The sequence below is a fragment of the Hydra viridissima genome, unplaced genomic scaffold (assembly GCF_058129835.1).
Source record: "Hydra viridissima isolate aposymbiotic clone 2 unplaced genomic scaffold, HvirCarnegie_v1 scaffold_15, whole genome shotgun sequence".
Lineage (NCBI taxonomy): Eukaryota > Metazoa > Cnidaria > Hydrozoa > Anthoathecata > Hydridae > Hydra > Hydra viridissima.
The window spans coordinates 9816346-9831713 of NW_028324314.1; the positions used below are offsets into that span (position 1 = coordinate 9816346).

The 15368-nt window shown below is 28.0% G+C and overlaps 1 protein-coding gene and 1 pseudogene across 4 annotated transcripts; one reads left to right on the top strand and one right to left on the bottom strand.

Moving 5' to 3' along the window:
* Positions 1 to 5416: 5416 nt before the first annotated feature.
* LOC145193077 (something about silencing protein 10-like) lies at positions 5417 to 15366 on the bottom strand. 4 transcript variants are annotated; one of them, XM_090072791.1, is made up of 22 exons: positions 15243 to 15366; positions 13475 to 13511; positions 13222 to 13273; positions 10125 to 10181; positions 9223 to 9273; positions 9082 to 9144; positions 8717 to 8819; positions 8419 to 8493; positions 8227 to 8342; positions 8106 to 8144; positions 7959 to 8018; positions 7716 to 7772; positions 7539 to 7610; positions 7387 to 7427; positions 7197 to 7293; positions 7006 to 7105; positions 6876 to 6901; positions 6695 to 6739; positions 6496 to 6602; positions 6342 to 6414; positions 5961 to 6068; positions 5417 to 5627 (listed from the first exon to the last, which is right to left on the bottom strand). In XM_090072791.1, the coding sequence occupies exons 2-22, from the start codon at positions 13486 to 13488 to the stop codon at positions 5538 to 5540; spliced, it is 1446 nt and encodes a 481-aa protein (XP_089928917.1). In that variant the 5' UTR covers positions 13489 to 13511; positions 15243 to 15366; the 3' UTR covers positions 5417 to 5537. The 4 variants fall into 4 exon arrangements, with proteins under 4 accessions (XP_089928917.1, XP_089928916.1, XP_089928919.1 ...); XM_090072790.1 differs by lacking the exon at positions 15243 to 15366 and adding an exon at positions 14800 to 14901; XM_090072793.1 differs by lacking the exon at positions 15243 to 15366 and having other exon boundaries at positions 13208 to 13273; positions 13475 to 13873.
* On the top strand, positions 10864 to 11940 carry LOC149878569 (uncharacterized; annotated as a pseudogene).
* Positions 15367 to 15368: the final 2 nt, after the last annotated feature.

Genomic DNA, 15368 nt, shown 5'->3' on the forward strand with positions numbered 1-15368 from the left:
CTGTGTGTGTCTGAGTCTGTTTGTCTCTATGTGTATGTGTCTGTTTATAAATATGACATTTATATGACAGATACAGCTATAGTGTAAAGATAAGAACATTCACAACTTTACGATATTCATATAAATAGTTATAATTATGGTAAAAAATTTTTCCTAGAGCACCGTTCCGGTAAAACATAAATGCTAGAATAAAAACGATTTATCTATTGAAAATGACTAATCTCTTCAATAATAAAAAAAAAAAATCAGTTTTATTTAAGAAATGCTAAGTAGAGTCAAATTATTGGTTACTATATACTTAGAAAAAAGTAACTTTTTGGAATTTCAAGTTCAGCCTTCGCTTTTTACACTTAATTATGCTTTAAGTTTAAAGCCACTTATTTTTAAGTATTTTCTTTGGCACAGAAAATAGGGTTAAGTTCCGGACTGTGGTTGAGCGATTGGGAAAGACATTCGCATAAAAGTTGATCTTTTTCAATTTTTTCCTGAGGGAAAACAACAACAAAAATAGTTTTTTTTTCGGGTTTCTATAAATGAAAAAAAAAATAAAAAGATTTATTGCACTTTTAGAATTTTTTTTTTATTTATTTGTATTTTTTAAAACTTATATAGGTTTTTAAATGATGTTATTAAAATCGGGTTAGTTCTATTTTTAAACACCATAGAGGAAGATGGGGGAGCATTCGACCATGGGTTACTTTCAATTACTTCAAATATTTATCGTGATATTTAAACAATACCGCTTAAAAAGCTTTAAAAATACTGCTTAAAACCATAGGGGAAAAAAACAGATACATTTCGCAACTTTTGAGAAACATGGATTTTAAAGCTTGAAGGTGTCTTATTCTTCCATAGGAATTTTAATTGTATTTATTATTATTATTACTCTCTCTTAGGATTTTGATAGCATTTTTCACTCTTCTTTACTAGTTTATAGATGATTTTATATAGGTTATATAGGTTAATTTTTTTGCATAGTCAAATCAATTTTAACATGGGATGAAAAAAAATAGGGGGGGGGGGGTTCGTAACTAAAAATATCAAAACTTGTAACATGTCTGGTTTTTCCCCTGTGGTCTTCACATATACTCATGAAGATGGATCTATACTAGTTTCCTGCGCTAGATTACTCATTGATGAAATAATGATAAATGCTTGAGGTAGTAATTTAAATATTGTGATAAATACTAGAAGCGGTTGAATGTAACCCATGGTCAAATGTTTCCCATCTTCTACTATATAAACGAGTCAATTGTTAAAAGTAGTATAACTTGATAAAATAATTTCACTTGTGCTGCTTTTAAACTCACCGATTCAGATATTTCAAACTGAAAAGTGAATGTTGATTATGTACTTTGTGATGTTCAGAGGTAATTTTCTCACGACATAGAATCCGTTCTGCTGTCTCTTTTTACAACTAACTTGATAGTTATAAAAAGAGACAGTTTATTTAAGTCAGAACTGGGAGCTAGGTTTAGTTTATCTCTTGGATAACCATAAGCCGCACAATAACCTCCTAACTTCTAAGTAAATCAATGTCTAAATCATTTTTTTCCAATTCCACTGCATGGCTCTAAATTCATCATCATTCTAGAAATAATACGAATTTTATAAATTTTCCATTAATGTTTCATAAGGGAAAAAGAAATGGCAGTGGGTTTTGATTTGATTTTGAAGTTATTAAATTTCTAGGATTTCGGATTTGCTTTGCATTTTAAAAAAATTAAATTCAAAAACGATTTAAAGGAAAAGTGTTTTTGTTGCATCTGGAAAAAAAATATTTTTCTTCGGTTGACGGTTTTAAAAACCACTCCAAAAAAATTGTTTCAAATTCTAATTTGGTTTTTAAACTGATAGTTCTTGAAATTAGGCTTTGCTTTGAGATTATGTAAGCAAATAAGTATTGCAAGCATTGAACTGAACTGGAAAAATTACGGAGTAAATAAAAGAACGACATTCTTTAAGAACTGCTACCGTTTCTCAGTGTAGAACTTCAGTACATTGTGATGGCCAAATATCGAAAATCTTATTATATTATGTACAAATTTTATGCTATTTTTTAAGTTATACTATGGTTAATAGAGCTGATGAGAGCCCTAGATGATACTATAGTCCGTACAAAAATGTCTTTAAATTCTCTCACAAACTTACTTTAAGAGTGTTTTCTATACCGACATCATGATTAATAGCTTCATTACATCTTACTAAGTCTTCTATTATACTGTCTGTATCAATTCTTGCTCTAGTTGTCGTATTATTAGTTTCTTGATAAATGAACATACTATTGTTGTTTGAGTTTGCAAACGTCGTAGGATCAACAGAATAATTGAAATTGATCGTAATAAGAATGATGCTAAATCTTATTGTCAAATTTTTATCTATACTGAGAACTTCATTTAACAACGCTGGATTTGAAAATGCCTTACAACAGAAATTAGCTGGTTCCTGCCCCTTCAGACCTTGGCATGTCCAACTTGAATCCAAATGCGTCATTCATTTTTTTAATCAACGTTTTTCTCTAAATGTACTTCGCCTTGAACTATATAGTTATTCTCAAAATTTTGATTTCAAGTCTATAAGATACATGGAGTAGGCATTCAAAAAACCGGATCCAAGCATAAAGTGGTGACATGCATGGATTTCGTATTGGTGATGTAAACCAAGGCTTTCCCATCGATCATGGTCATTGCGAAATCAAAATCCACTAAAACCAACTTTTTATTTGCAGTTCTATTAGAAGTGGTCCCAACTCAGCCATTTGTGCTTCTATTTCTGCATTGATTTTTAAAACCGTTTCTTTTGACTCTTATGTAATCAAACTTTACTGGACGATAGAATCTCACACTTTGAGGTGACATATTTAACCAATATACTTTGTCTTTATTTATATAGGATTATAGTCGTAGCGGAGTTGTAGTAGTTGCCAATAAATCAACTTCACTTTTACATCATGATCAATCTTTTGGTTATTTGTGCCTGATGTTCCATCGAATCTCCGTGAACTTAGAAGAGCCATGTTTTCATGCTGTTTGTTATGTTTTTTTCAATGTGCTTCAAAATATTCTTTTCGTTCACTTTTACAATTCTATCGGCTATATGTTTCATAAGTGCTTTCAATTTTACTCAAATAGAAGAATCAGAAGTTGAAATAGCTTCTGGATTAGGACAGCTTTTATCTTTCATTTTTTGAATTGACCGGTAGGGTGGGTATCTGTCTGAATCTTCCATGTGAATACCATGATATGATGATTTACTCATACTATCGTCAATTAAAGCTCTAAAGGCTTCCTAATCGGACTACAATTGGCTCTAATTTAATTGATGCACTAACTTTGTTGCATCTGTCTGGTTTTCAATAATCTTACTAATTAATTTTGCCGTACCAATATCGTTATTGTTGAATGCCGTTCTCTTTGCTGCTGTTAATAGCATTTCCATTCAATCTTTTGTTAGATGCATAGAATCATTCGCAACTCTTCGTCTTGTTCTATTACTTGTCTGAAAAAAATCTTTAGTGGATTGTCTTCTTTTATTACTATTTACACAAGAATTTTAATTATATTTTTCCATTTTCCATTCCAAATTTATAATCAGTTTTACACAACATCAGACTGTATGGAACACTTTTGTAGAATTTACAAAGCCCTGCAAAAATGCTGTAGTTCTACTGATTTATTTTATGTGTCACTGATTACTTACACAAATTTTTCCATTTTTTTTATGTCGCTGATTAGAGTTTTCTCTGTGTTTTCATGCAAACAAATTTTTAGTTCTTAAATCGTTAATTACAACTTTAGCATTTTCAGAATTAGTATCATTTCCGTCGAAATAACCGATTTCTCGTTTTGTTGGATTATATGATTCAGCCATTTTGAACAAATACTTTCCAGTTTTAATTTTAAACTAAAACGGAAATTTCATGTAATTTATATGAAGATGAAATACCTAATTTACTAAAAAAAATTTTACCTAATGATCACTTAATGCATTAAAAGTATGAAATTTCATTTTGAGTAAAACAAAACATTTTCAAATCTATATATCTTTCTTTGGGATAGCTCGGGTCAGCCGATTTTTTTGGGGCAGCTCGGGGCGGCCTATTTTTTTTGGGTGAACTAAGGACATATTTAACTTTGATTTTTTGCAAAATGGAGATGTTTTGAACGGTTATTTTTCCGGCTCTATTAAAGTTTACTTTTAATGCTTTTGTAACAATAATTCTTGTTAAACGGCTGATTTTCTAAATTTGAAAAAATTTGTAAAAGATACATTTATTGCCATTGAAATGTAGATTTGATTAGCTTTTCAACGATATATTATAATTCAGTCAAAATATATATAATTCAGTCAAAATAATAATGCAAGTTCAGTCAAATCGGTCGTCTATAAATATAAATTTATCACACTAAAAAAGCATAAAAAATTTGAGACACCTCGCGTACTCTCAATTATTTTGTTTTAACCCTTCAAAATATTGCACAATAATATTGCACAATATTGCACAATTCAGTCAAATCGGCTGTCTATAAATATAAATTTGTCACACTAAAAAAGCATAAAAATTTTTTTAAAAATCAACTTCCCAAAATTCTATTCATCTTAAAGGGTTGGTATGGAAATTTGAACTTTCTTCGTTAACGATTGAAAAACCAAACGTTGATATTTATTTAAAGATTATTACCCACAAACGTTGCTTTTGTGACCAGGACAATGTTTTGTAATTTTAAAGCCAAAATTGTATTTTACAGGGCTATCATGACCTGCTTTAACAAAAGCCTGGGTACATCATTTAAATGTCTTTCTGTGTTTTTGATTAACAAGCACGAAAATGATTTTAGTAGTTAAATCTCAGGTTGCACATTCACCTAACTTTCCTAACTCTTGGGCAGCTCAATTAAGGTTACGGAATCCGAATGTTCATGTCACTATTTGGTGTTCACCTAAATATGCGTCATAATAATATAGCGCCATTCTTATTATTTAGTGATTTTAAAGTTACGCCAAAGTTAAGGCAGCTCTTAGCAAACGTGACCTTTCTTGCTTTAATTAAGCTGAGCAAGTTTCTAAAAGGTTTGATGAATACTATTTCAGTTTGGTGAATGCCGATAGTTTAAGGTTGAACTTGCGCAAAAACTTACAAAAGTTATTTTTAAAACGTAGCTGCGCAAGTTTCGTGAATACGACTTTCACCGTTTTGAACTTAAGCCAAACTTACGCAAAAAAAAAATTTTGACGAATAAGCTCCCAGTTTCTGAAATGCTCCTTACCTAATCGATTTCATTACGAGACAAATGCGGCTTTATAAACCTTACGTCATGCCGAGGTTACAATTTTGATAAAACAAGTCAAAATTGACAAAATCCAAAAAGGTTTACGCGATTGGACAGTAACGTTGACATTCAAATAAATGCTAATATTTGCGCAAATTATTACTATTTCACACGATAAAAAACTTACAAACATTTTGTATTGCAATTATATTAATTGTGAAACTATTGCGGTCTTTATCTAGCAGACATTACCCTAATTTAAAATTATCAACGTATTTTCGTGCTTCTAGCTAAAGATGATTTTATACCGGTTAATTCGCCTCCATAGCGATGTATTTCTTTTTTAACTTCACGAACCTGTAAGAGAAGTAAAGAATCTTGCATGATAAAAGAGAAAAATATCCGGATAGTACATTAAATTATGACAAATTTGTTTTCTTTATTGAAAATTAAGGTAGCACATATCTAGGGCTGGCAGACTAAAACACGTAAGTTGAAAAGGCTATGAAACAAAAAATGAATTAAAAAACAAGTTGACAAATATTTTATTTATATCATTTTTAAATTACTGTAAATTATAAACATCACACATATACGGGACTTAATAAAAAATAGATAAAAAAAAAAGTTTTTAACTTCCGTACTTTTAGTCCGCCGACACATGTAGAGAAAATCAAATTAAGAAATTACCTGTCCTTTGTGTTTGATAACAGCTTTTTTGAATTTCATCTTGTGCTTTACACGTGGATTTTTTAACTCTTTACGACGTTTTCTTATTAAACCTTTGTTTTTAGACATCTAAAAGTAACAGTTTATACTATTTTTCATCGATTTACTTTACAGAAGTTTGTGAGATTTATTAATAAATTTTAATATTAAAAACTATTGACATCTATTTACGATTCTGTTTACGATTTCCGGTGTATTTATTTTTAGAGAAGAGTCAATAACGAAATTGAAGAGTTTTTACATATATCGAGAATTACTGTGACATTCTAAGACCAAAACTAAGATATCATCCCAATACGTTTCCTATCAAAAAGTGCATCTTAGTTTATCAAAGCTTTGTACCTCGTACGTAATCTTTCTTTTAGCTTCATCGTCGTACTCATCATCATCTCTATCATCATCTGATCCGTCATTTCTTAAATAAAATGGTGAGCAAGAAGAAAATATTAAAACAGCAGCGAAAAAAGAAAAAATCATTCTATTTTTTCTAACTTACTCGTTTGAAATACGTTTCAAACGTTTTGCACTTTCAGCTTGTTCTTTCATTTTATTGTAGTACTCTAATGGATCAATATCATCCAAAGAATCAGTTGATCTTTTCAACTGAAAAAAGAACAAAACGATTGATATAAAACATTTAGTCAAAGTCGAGAAAATCAAGTAGTATCTTAAGAAAAGTAATGTAGCATCAGTACCTTCGATGGATTCTTTTTTTTCTTTTCTATTGGCTTCTTTATTACCTACGGTAAAGTAAAGATATTACAAGAAATAGAATTTGTATCACCTTAAAAATGAATCTAAGAACTCCTAACCATTTAAAAGAAGAAAAATGAATAAAAAAAAAAAAAAAAGAAAGAAAGAAAAGAGTTTCCATACTTTGCGGCTTTCAAGGTCCGTATTTTCTGAAAATAGAACAAAATTTTATACTGATAACTAAAAAATTTACAAGAGCATAAAACACTTGTCATAAATTTGAGTCAATAATATAAAAATATAAAAATAAAACCTGTTGCCACATTTTTCCATTCACCAGTTTGGTATTGCAAAATAAGAGTTTGAATCTGACTGGCAAGATCCTGCTCGACAGAACTCAATTTTGAAAGTAACTTAAAGAGAAAATAAAAATCAAAAGCGAAATTAAAAACAGAGTCTCCCAACAAAACTTAGAATAAATTCTTTTCAAATACAAAAAATCACCTCTTTATGTTGCACCAAAGCATCAAAAACAGGATGACCTTTAATTAAACTTCTACTTGCTCTTAATGCCATGTAAAAAGCAATGTTCACACAATAGCTAAAAATGACATTCACTATTAAACTCTTTAGTTTATAGTAAAATCATTTGAGCTAAAAATAGCTAAACACTATACAAATCTTTACTCATTACTTTGTTAATAGTTGATGTTTTGTGTCTACAAACAACTTCACCTAAATGAAGTTAAAAATAATTGAAACTATTTTTCCCTTTTAAAAAGCAAAAAGTCACCACTAAAAACTTTTTACATGTTTAAATACAAAAAATTATTATAGACTTTTTACTTGTTTAGATGCAATGCAACCTTTTTGAGACATTATGAACAATGGATGAAACTTCTCTTTTAATTCAGTCAGCTACAGAAAAAACTCTAATTTGTTAAGAATAAAACAAAACTTGTCTAATAGAGTAAACTTTTTTATGACTAAATATTAGCTAAAATTCATAAAAATAACTCTCACCCTATCCTTGTATTCTTCTATCAGAGGAAGTAGCTCAGGTGACTGTTTTGATAAAATCTAATTTGTACATAAAAAATTATTACCTGAACAAACTTTGTACATTTTTTTAAAGTGAACTCATAAATAGCAACAGAAACAACTGCAGATATCTCATACATTTAACTAAAATTTTTTATGACAATTGCACTATTTGTTGAGCATTTTCAGATTTTTTGTCATAAAAAAAAAAAAAAAAAAAATTACTTCGAGCCTTTCTCGTTTGGAGAGTTTTGAATAATCTGTAATAACATTAGATTCCATTACCTTAGAAAAAAAAAGTAAAGTTATAAAAAAACTCAAAATCTTTTAAAGTAACCAAGTTAACTGCTAATTATTCTTCTTAATTCTTACAGCTGCTTCTGTATCTTGATTCTGCTGCTTTTCATCCACCTAAAAAAAAAAAGATCTTTTCAATTATAAAGTTAAGCAAAAAAAAAAAAGGAAAAAAAAAATCAGAAAAATAGATGAAGACCTCAACATCACACTTATAGAAGTCATCACTGTCAAGTCTATCAGCCATTTGCTTTTGAAGTAACAAAGCTTCTCTTTCCTCTTCTTCAGCAGCCTCTACAGCCTCTTGATCACTCACTAAATTTTAACAACATCATCAAGAAAAATTCTCTAAAATCACTAAAAGATTATTATTGACAAAAACTTTTAATACATAAATCTTCTTCATGGATGTCTGTGTCATAATATGCTTTTTTGCTTTTCCCCCATGCTTTTGAACTAGGAAGACCTAAAAAATGCAATTAGATTAAATTTGATGATTAAATTGTAAATTAACACTCATCAGTATGATTATTATAAAGTAAAAAAGTAAATGTTTCAAGAAATAACTTGATTCAAATTCATATATTGGATTGGTTACTTAAACTGCTCATTTAGACTATTCATTTAAGACTAAGTTATCCTTTTAGTCATAAAAGGAATTATTGGGTATAAAACATATTTCTAGTTACCATCTTCATTTTCGCTGGTATCATCATCACTATCTTCATAATCAATTTCATCATTGTCATCATCGCTATAGTCATCTTTTTCATTACCTGCAGTGTTTATAACCTTAAAAAATAAAAACATAAAATACAAAGAAAATTTACATAAAATACAAAGAAAAATTTGTGATAACAATTTTCATTTTTTCTAAAATTAATCAAACTAATTGTTATATTTTTAAGTATGCCTCTGTATTGAAAGAAAAAATCATTTAAAGAAATAAATTACATTAAAAAAAAAAATCTTGCAAAGGCACATTGTAGAAAAATACTTCCCAATCAATAACCAAGTATTTATTTTACTTCTGTTATTTTTATACAAGCTCTACCTCATCATCACCATCATTTTCTTCATCACTTTCTGAATCATTTATCCCCAAAACCTCTTCATCCTGTTGACAAGAAGAAAAAGAAATTGAAAAGACAAATATAAACTTTTTTTACTAAAAACTTAACAAATTAATGCTTACAGATTCTTGCTCATCTGATTCATTAGAATCTTGTGCTGGATCCAACATGATCTAAAGATAAAACTACCTAGGTTTTTATGGAATTCTTCTTGTTTTAACAAAATTTTTGTTTTACACTCGTTGCTCCAGAATAACCACTAGATTTGATTTCTCCACACATCAAATTTTGTTTTATGCATATTCAGTTACATGTAAAAGTTAATATTTGATTGGAAAAAAACCTCCAATGGATTGGAAAAATATAGGAAAATCAAAAATGTAAAGGAATTTTTAGTTAAATCTGCCATTTTTACTAAAATACAATTGACTTCTCAATTAAAAGTCAATGTTTTTGTATTTAAACATAATCTGGTAAACTTTTTAAATGTAGGTCAACAAAATGTGCTGTTTGGTGTAAAACTTTTGGTAAAAAGTCTACAAAGCTTCATAAAATAACTAGAGCTACTGTTTGCCACTAAAATCAACTTCCTAAGTATGATAAGTATGATAGCAAAGAAGTTATGACATTTTAAATAATCAAGGTCAAGTGAAAAGGTCAAGACTTTGAAAGGTTATATCTCAGGAAATAATTGACCTAAGTCAAAAAAATTTACATGTTTTTCTTCTGTCCATATGCCCAACAAGTGAGCCAATTTTCATCAAAATCTGAGTTGGTGATGTCGGATAGGTGGTTCCACTTGACGTGTAATGCCCCCATAAGTAACCTTGTATCATCCCTACCCTTTTCATTAAAAACTTAAATGTTTCATTTATCTATATCTAATAACTCTATTAAATTGAACTCTATTAAATTAACGATTACTAACACATAAATTAAAAATAAATTAAAAGTAGGCTTTTTTTTAAAATAAAAAAACAGAAAACTTATGAAGAAACCCCATGAAAAACTTTAAAAAACTTACTTTATCTTTACTTTGGTGAAATTTATCAACTTCATCGTATATATAATCCTCCTCATTCTATGTATAAAAATACAGAAAAGTTATCAACTTTTTTTTTAATTACTGTAGTGTCTTGCAATATTTCAAATCCAAGAATTAGTTTTAAAGCATGCTTTGAGTATTTTAGTGCTGCATTCTTGCTATAATAAAAAATATATATAAGAAATATTTTTTAAATCTAGCAATATGTCATCAAATTTTTTCAGAAAAATTTGATGACATATTGCTAGATTTAAAGTTAATTATGTTAGTATTTAATGGTATTCGTTTAAAAATTTAATCATTGTAAAATTAGTTTCAAAGATTGCCTGCTTCACTGTGGTGCTGATAAGCTAACTTAGAAACATTACATTTTTTCAATCATTGTAAAATGCTCCCATACATCAATTCAATGAGATTTTTTTTGTAACTTATAGCCCTTAGCTATCTTAATATAAATGAATTTTTAATATATGGTCTTATAATATACAACAGCTTGCCCAAAACACAATTATATCTACTTAAAGTGTTAATCCACATTTCACATAACTTGCTGTGATCTATTTAGTTCACACATACTTGAAGTTTGAATTAATATTCATATTTTTCTAGGAGGATGTAAGGAAATTGTTGAAATGTTCAACTTCCTGGTGAACTGAAAAACATTGGTATTAATGCTATTGCTGGAAAAAATATATGGCCTTCATCTAATATTAACTTGATGTCATTTAAACATGATGGACCAGGAAAACCAGCTTGCAGTTGGATTTATGAAGATGAAGATATTGAACTTAATACAAGCAAATACTTGAAAAAAAAAATCTTAATTATTTAACCTCTATGAACATAAGTCCTCTTAAAATCCATGTTGTCACTCAAGAGTTGCTTTTAATAAAAAAATTTTTTACAAATTAAATAACAGTAAAATTACGAATTGCAAAAACACTAAATATAAATCCTGTTCAGTTAAGCCAAGTAGATTCTCTCAATAAAGAAGTTCAACATAAAGTAAATGACAGGGTTATACTGATAGGAAAAAGTAAAGAAAAAATATTAAGTTCCAAACACAATTAGAAAATTCAATTACTAACACTGGTTCCAATTTCTTGGTCCCAATAAATATATCAAAGAAGAGTTCTGATCAAAGACTTTAATGCTACTAATTACATGGTATCAAACAAATTGCTGCAGAAAAAGAGGATTCTATTTTTCCCATAAAAGAAATATCCCAAGAGAAAGTTGATTATATTCTTAAATTTTATTATAACAATGAAAAAAGGAGGCAAATGCCTGGGAAAAAAGATTTTATGAGTATAGCTCAAAGATCTCACATGCAAAAGCATTTGATTTTCTGAAATCTAAAAGGACTGTATGCTAAGTTTAAAAGCAGTTATACAGATGTAAAGACTTATTTTTCTAACTTTCGCTAACATTTTCCAAAATAGTGCATTACAGTAGGGGCATTAGGTATGCATATAGTATACATTTGTATCTACCATTAATATGTTAAGTTAATGATTAGAGCAGTTAAGCTATCAAAGGATTATCATAAACTTATTACCATATTCTTATTTGTAGTAGAGCTAACAATAATTGCATAATACATTGATGCCCTTTGTGTCCAGAGTCTTTTATAGATTACAAACAAAGGAAGACAACAGACAAATCTGAGCTAACAAGTCTAACTGAAACCAAAAGTAGCTTCACTCATACTCTACATTCAATAAATTACAAAAACTTACTTTCATTTTTATATTGCAAAATGTCATATCCCTTCTTTAATAAAAATAAAAAATGAGTTAATAAAATTCAAAAATTGTACTTAGGTCATTGTCCTCTGTGAGTTTGAGGAAAGTTACAAATTTGTTGCACAAGTCAAATTATTAAGTTTAAAATAGAACAAATTCAAGCAATTCTTTGCACAAAACAGAAGTTTACTACTAGGTAAACAGTGTCCTCAAATCCAATTCAATGTTTCACCTCTGATGATGAACAACATGATCTAGATATATATCATGTGTTGAAGTTAATGATTGAGCATGTTAAAAGCAACAACTTTTAGGAAACAGAAACTATTTGTTATTTTTCAGATGAGTGTGCTAGCCAATATAAAAACTACAAATACTTAATAAATATTAAGGAACAAGATTTTGCTGTGAAATGTACTTGGTCCTTCTTTGAACCAAGTTACAGTAAATCACCCTGTAATAGTATTTGTGGGACTGTGAAAAGACTAACTTCAATTGTTAGCCTTCATAGAACAACAAACAACCATATACTTACAGTATCTGTAATGTTTGATTTTTTCCAAAGAGATAGGAATTAGTTATTACATGATAACAACCCATGGATAGGACTATTCGAGGAGATTTGTATTGAAAATAAAGACTTTCAAGTTTCAAGATTTATGCATCCATGTTACTCCTCAAGGTCATACTATTGGCTTTTCTAGAGATGATTTATGTCAAATTCCATAAACAAATTTATTGTTAATGATTAAGATTCCAACAGACTCTTAGAAAAGACAATATAACATCAGTGAGATTGAGCACCTAAGTATAAGTAATGAAGACAGCTGAACTTTAAATCAGAGAACTTTATCAAACTATTTAAGATTTCTAGTACTTATTACAAACTAATTTTATTGTTTAAATCATTACCTAATTCTCATGGTTTACTTCTATATCTTTCAATACTTTTTGATTTTTTTTTCTTAGAAATGGAGTTAGCTACATATCCATAAAAAAGAAAATTCAGAATCCTTTAGGCATCTTAAGGTGTACTTCTACTTATACAGAAAATCTAAGAAAATTGTTACATTTAACTTTACACTTAACTTTAAAAAGTTAAGAATATTTAACAATATTTAGCAAACATTAATCATTCTAGCCATTTCCTACTATTGAGATTAGTAAGTGGATTTTTTATAAGACTAATCCACTTACTAGATAATCAAGCAACTGATTGATCAGCTCTAATTTTACCATAAATATCATTATATAACTTTATACATTCATACATAATAGTTATGTATATATATTTGTAAAATTTTGCAAAAACCTGACCAAAAACTTCTTACAGGATCAGGGTCTTTTATAGTTGCTTTTTCTAAAGTCTTCTTCGCTTTACTTCTAAAAAAATATTAAACCTTTTTTTTACTTATTCAACTATTTAAAGAAACTTGATTGCAAAATGTTTTGTAATTGATTATTATAATTTCTATCATTAAATAGACATTTTAATATCTGGTTATTGTAATCATTATCAGTTAAATGATAATCTTTTTATAAAAAAAAATAATAAAATTAAAAAGTAGAAAGTTAATACCTAACCTTTTTTTAACCATTTTTGTTAAGCAATTTTATTGAACTAAGATAAAAAAAGTATTTGGCTAGAATCATAAACAACTTATATAAAAATTAGAGAACCATGTGATGATGTGCGAATTACATGACTTCAACATCATAAAAACTATCAGCCATGATGAAGGTAAGGCTTAATTATCATGTAATGGGTAATCAAAAAATAAATATAGATCATAACGCTTGATAAAAAAAAATCAACCTTAGTAAGTAATCTAAAACTTAATCTGATAAGAATACATAAAAGTAGTTTGAACAAACTATACATAGAGAATTCTGTATCAACTCAACAAATCTTAGAAAGAAAAGTTACCCATCAAAAACTGAATTCTGGGAAAAATTATTAGAACTTAATGCAGAAATGTACCCTTTGAATTTTTATGGCTCCTGAAATATTGAATATTTAATTTGAGTAGAGAAAAAAATGTACTTATCCAATTTAAGAACTAAAAAAAAATTATCAAAATGTATCATAGAAGTGTAATTAAAACTTTCTGATAGATATCAAAGTTGCTTTACAGTGTGGCTTATTACTACCTATATTTAATAAGCTAATAAACTTTACAAATATAAAAGGCTTTCAATCTAAAGCGAAAAAAGGAATAATATTTTTTAAAGAAAATATTTTCCTAGGAAAAAAAAAGTTATTAGGAGCGTGAGAAAAACTGATCCTAAACACTATTTATTACATGATTTAAAAATATGTATAATTCAAAGTAAAAATTCTCGCTCTAAGAATTGTTGTGAGCCAAATTTCTTATTAGTTTACAAAATTTCTTAATAGTGTAAAACAGCTTTTTTCGTGAAAAGTTTCTGAAAATTTAGTTTGATTGTCTTAAATAACAATCAAAGCTTCCATTGAAATTATTTACAATCTCTCTTCCTATTGTAATTATGTGTTAAATGAATTACAGTAAATTTTTGTGTAAGTCATCTTGCATAATTTCAGTTTATCAGAAAACATCTGAATAGTGCATGTTTTTCACATGCACAAATTAGAATTAGAACCATTTTTGATGATACCCTATATGAGTGGACAAAAAATTATATATTTTAAATATTACTGAAAAGTCTTTTCATTAAATTAAATTTAATTGCCTACAATATTATTTCAAGGCAAAAGATCAGATATAAATTACTGGGCTCTATAATGCACCATTTTTACATTTATATTACATAGTACACATGTACCCAAAAACTAATAATTGTTCCATATAGTTAATCAAGCCTAAAGGATATAAAGGATTAATAAAACCTGTAACTGAATCACAGATATTTCTTCAAAAAAATAAAACCTTTTAAAAATGTTGAATGTAGGATGACCTTTATCATTTGATTTGTCAGTAACTTCAAAACTATAATCAATTTTCTTTTTCTGTTTTGTTTAAAGGACAATGGAATGATTTATAAGATTAAACGTAGACAACTCTTTTCATAAGCACACCAAATATAAACTAATACTTCCTAGGATTTTTCATTTAAAGTTGTTTCAGAAAGAATAATCTCAGTCAATTTTATTCACTAGTAAGGTTTTTTTTTAAAAAAAAAATACTAAAAAATAATGATCCCTCTTTAATCAAATGCTCTAATTTTTTTTTATTGCTATTATTTTTCCAAAGAAATCAAAACATAGATCTTTAAAGAACTGTAATGATTTTTAAAGAATTATATCGTAATTATAATACTGCATTAAATGTTGAGGAAAGCGCTGTTTTCTCTGGGTCTTAAACTTTCTTACCTAAGTTATTATGTTGATATTTGTTATATATCCTAAGAAGAAAATTTATCAATTACTTAGTATAATAAATAATAGATGAGACTATAGGAAAGTAACACGTGAATTGTATCCTTGACTTGATTAAGC